The sequence below is a fragment of the Sinocyclocheilus anshuiensis genome, unplaced genomic scaffold, assembly GCF_001515605.1.
Source record: "Sinocyclocheilus anshuiensis isolate Anshui unplaced genomic scaffold, SAMN03320099.WGS_v1.1 scaffold1073, whole genome shotgun sequence".
NCBI lineage: Eukaryota > Metazoa > Chordata > Actinopteri > Cypriniformes > Cyprinidae > Sinocyclocheilus > Sinocyclocheilus anshuiensis.
The window spans coordinates 137,358-141,064 of NW_015555774.1; the positions used below are offsets into that span (position 1 = coordinate 137,358).

The 3,707-nt window shown below is 39.7% G+C and overlaps 1 protein-coding gene across 1 annotated transcript in view; it reads left to right on the forward strand.

Annotated features, from left to right (window-relative positions):
• LOC107674474 (zinc-alpha-2-glycoprotein-like) overlaps positions 1–1,433 on the forward strand; it is an 8,251-nt gene extending 6,818 nt beyond the window's left edge. The window contains exons 4-6 of the mRNA XM_016468452.1: positions 496–691; positions 789–1,076; positions 1,150–1,433. Coding sequence (XP_016323938.1) covers positions 496–691; positions 789–1,076; positions 1,150–1,433 — 768 coding nt within the window. The remainder of the gene's footprint in view (positions 1–495; positions 692–788; positions 1,077–1,149) is intronic.
• Positions 1,434–3,707: the final 2,274 nt, after the last annotated feature.

Genomic DNA, 3,707 nt, shown 5'->3' on the forward strand with positions numbered 1-3,707 from the left:
TCCTAGAAAGCTATTATTATCAGAACACGCGAGCATAACATAGCGGTTAGCAGATCAATGAATGAGAGGGCAGCGTTACCATAGATGCCCATATACCACACCATGTTACAGCACAGTAGGGCTATTGCAGACAGAAACAATACTGTACTACATAGATGTTTCCTGTCAGCTCAATGACTTTGCTGTTCCGATTCGCATGAACGGTATACGAGTGGACCGACTGAGCGGAGCGCACACGCATAGAGCGGGATAATACGCAGAGCGTCACTCCACGTGAAAGTGAAACCTGAGCGGTGAACTAATTTTCGGCAGCCGGAATTTCAGTGCATCTCTAATTATTGGCGACATCAGAAATGGATATTATATAATAGATGCTTTTTTTTTTAAATTTTAGCAATTTAAAAATATTTAAAAAATGATTTTTTACACGGCACCCCTGCTCTCGACCATAGACTGTATAAAAACAGCTCTCGACAGACGGCACCCGGGTTGGGAAACACTGTGCTAGATGACATACAGATTGACTATTACAGTAGCAGAGAACAGAGGAAGATTCCCAAACAGCTCTGGATGAAGGAGAAACTATATGAGGATTACTGGGAAGAAGGCACACAGTCAAGAAAGAGCAAAGAACAGTGGTTTAATGTGAATATCGACATTCTGATGAAATGCATGCGACACCGTGAATCAGGTGAGGAACATTCTTACAGTTTAACCAGCATATACAGATGATCCGTGGATTTATATTATCATCATCTCACAGACATTTTGATTTGTGTCTGCTTCAGATCTTCATGTTCTTCAGTGGAGACACGGTTGTGAAGTTGAGCAGCAGAGAAGTGAACTTGCGTTTTCCAAAGGCATTAGTGAGTACGCCTATGATGGAGAGGACTTTATTTCTTTTGATATTGCAGTGTCTCAGTGGGTCACCTTAGTTGAAGCAGCTCTACCAACCAAGAGAAAATGGGACAGTGTGCTTATCCTAAACCAGTACACCAAAGGCTACCTGGAGAAAGAGTGTGTGGACTGGCTCAACAAATTCAGAGAATATGCAGACGAGGAGCTCAGAAAAGCTTGTGAGTAAATGTACAGTATTGATATTTGTTGTTTATAGGCAGATGATTGATAAACAAATTCCTGTGTTTTCAGCTCCTCCAGATGTTCATGTGTTTGCAAGGAAATCCAGTGATGAAACCAAGCTGAAACTCACCTGTATGGCCACCGGCTTCTACGCCAAAGACATGATGACCATTAGGAAATATTGCACATTTCTGCCTGAAGACGAGGTTGAATCCACAGGAATCAGACCAAACCATGATGGGACCTTCCAGCTGAGGAAGAGTGTGGAGATCCAGGAGAATGAAAAAGCAGAATATGATTGTTTTGTGTCCCACAGAAACTTCAAATCAATCATCATAAAACTGGGTAGGTAAACTGAAAGCTTTCCAGGACAAGCTACTGAATAATTGAATGCTGAAACTGTCAAGGTCCAGAAAATTATGAAAAGCATCGTCAGAACTATTCTGACGATGCCTTTCATACTTTTCTGGACCTTGACAGTATAATTTACTTTGCAGTCTATGGGACAGTCACAATCCTCTCGGTTTTCATCCAAATTATCTTAAATTGTGTTCCGAAGACAACCGAAGCTTTTACGGGTTTGGAACGACATGGAGGTAAGTGATTAATGACAAAATTTTCATTTTGGGGTGGAGTAACTCTTTAAGTCCTGCAAGTTGAAAGGTGGGGCCTCCATGGATTGGAATTGTTGGTCCAGCACGTCCCATAGATGCTCAATGGGATTGAGATCTGGGGAATTTTTAGGCCAAGGCAACACCTTGAACTTTTCATCATGTGAAGATTTCCTGCTTCCAACAACATGATATTCAAGAACTGACAGTTCACTTACTGCGTAACCCTTAAATGCACAAATGTTTCGCCAATCCTTATTACATATTCTGGTTTTTAGCGACCCAGACCTATATTTCCAGCACGGATGGATCTCTAACTGCTGCAATAGCAAAAAACTCTCGTTTTCAATGACTTCATATTCAATATTCAATATCGCTGCCTTCAGAGCTGGAGATGAGGTGGGCCTGAAGACAGCTAGGGCCAACCTTTCCCGCGGCATCAGAGAGGCAAAAAGACAGTACTCCAGGAGGATAGCCCATCATTTAAGCCATTCAAACCAGTTACATTTTTGCTGATAATATTCGTTTGTTTTTTGTCTGCGGTAATTATGAGTGAAACATCACATCATCATTGTGTATCAAACAGTGCCACCTTGAGGAAAAAAGATGCATTGCACGTATTGAGTTATCAGATATGTAAATATAGTTGGGCAGGAAAGAATACTTACATATTTACATACCTCGGGTCTGTAGCGACCCTATACACTTTTTACAAAAAATTAATCAGAAAACAGGCATTCTTTTATATTTTACTATTTTTTTCTTGCTATATTGTTTATAATGAATAGATTGAGGAATACTAAGAAAGTTGGTGTCTAACTTAAAAAAATTAAGGAGGGAGAGGGTAGAGAATGTCCCGGGTTGCTAAAGACCCGAGGTATACATTTAAGGGTTAAAATGCCTACATTAACAATTAGTGATCGACCGATATTGATATTTTATAACTGATACCGATACCAATTATTTGCGTGTTTATGTGCCCGATAACCGATATATGATGTCCCGGGTCGCTAAAGTCCCGAGGTATGCATTTAAGGGTTACCCCACCCCTTGGGTGCCACTGTAATGATATAATCAGTTACTCACTTCAGCTGTTAGCAGTTTTAATGTTGTGGCTGTTCAGTGTACACTCTTAAAAATAAAGGTGCTTCAAAAGGTTCTTCAAGCGATGCCAATTTTTGGTTCCACAAAGAACCATTCTTTAAAGGGTTCTTCAAAGGTTCTTTAAAGAACCATCACTTTCTTACCTTTTTATAATCTGAAGAACCTTCTTTCGCCACAAAGAACCTTTTGTGAAATAGAAAGGTGCTTCAGATGTTAAGGTTCTTCATGGAACCATTTAGACAAAAAGGTTCTTCTATGGCATCGTGAAGCACCTTTATTTTTAAGAGTGTAGCCGGATTACCAATAAAGATAAACCAACATGAACTTTTTTTTTTTTTGTATCCTTTTTGATTTTCTTTAGCCTTATCATCAGTAGCGGCTCCTGACCGTAAATTTAGGTGGGGCAGATTCTGGGTCATAGCGCTAATATACATAAAACATTTTGTAAACTTTATATTCTAATCTCTGAACACATGGGGACAACATTTTGGCAGAGATGTCCTTGCGTTATCCTGTGGGTGGCTCGCTAATGTTGATTGACAGGCTCGAAGTAATGTTACACGCATAAAATGCTGTATAATAATTGCCTTAATATAGTATTTATCACCTCAAAATGTTGATTTAGAATGTTACAACTTCAAGTTGTGGAGCAATTCCGGTGAGGAAAGAAGATCATATGTCTTATTCTCAGAATAAACAAAACAACACACAACAGAACCATATAAAGGCTATTCATGTGAGCACATTTAAACTAAAGAATTTAACGTATAGCCTACTTTGTTAATTTGATCCACTACTCCGCATATAAAAAAAAAACCAGACATGCCAACTATAGTTACTGACCTGATGCCAGGGTTGGACTGGGACAAAAAATCAGCCCAGGCATTTTTTGGTCCAGGCGGCCCACCACAA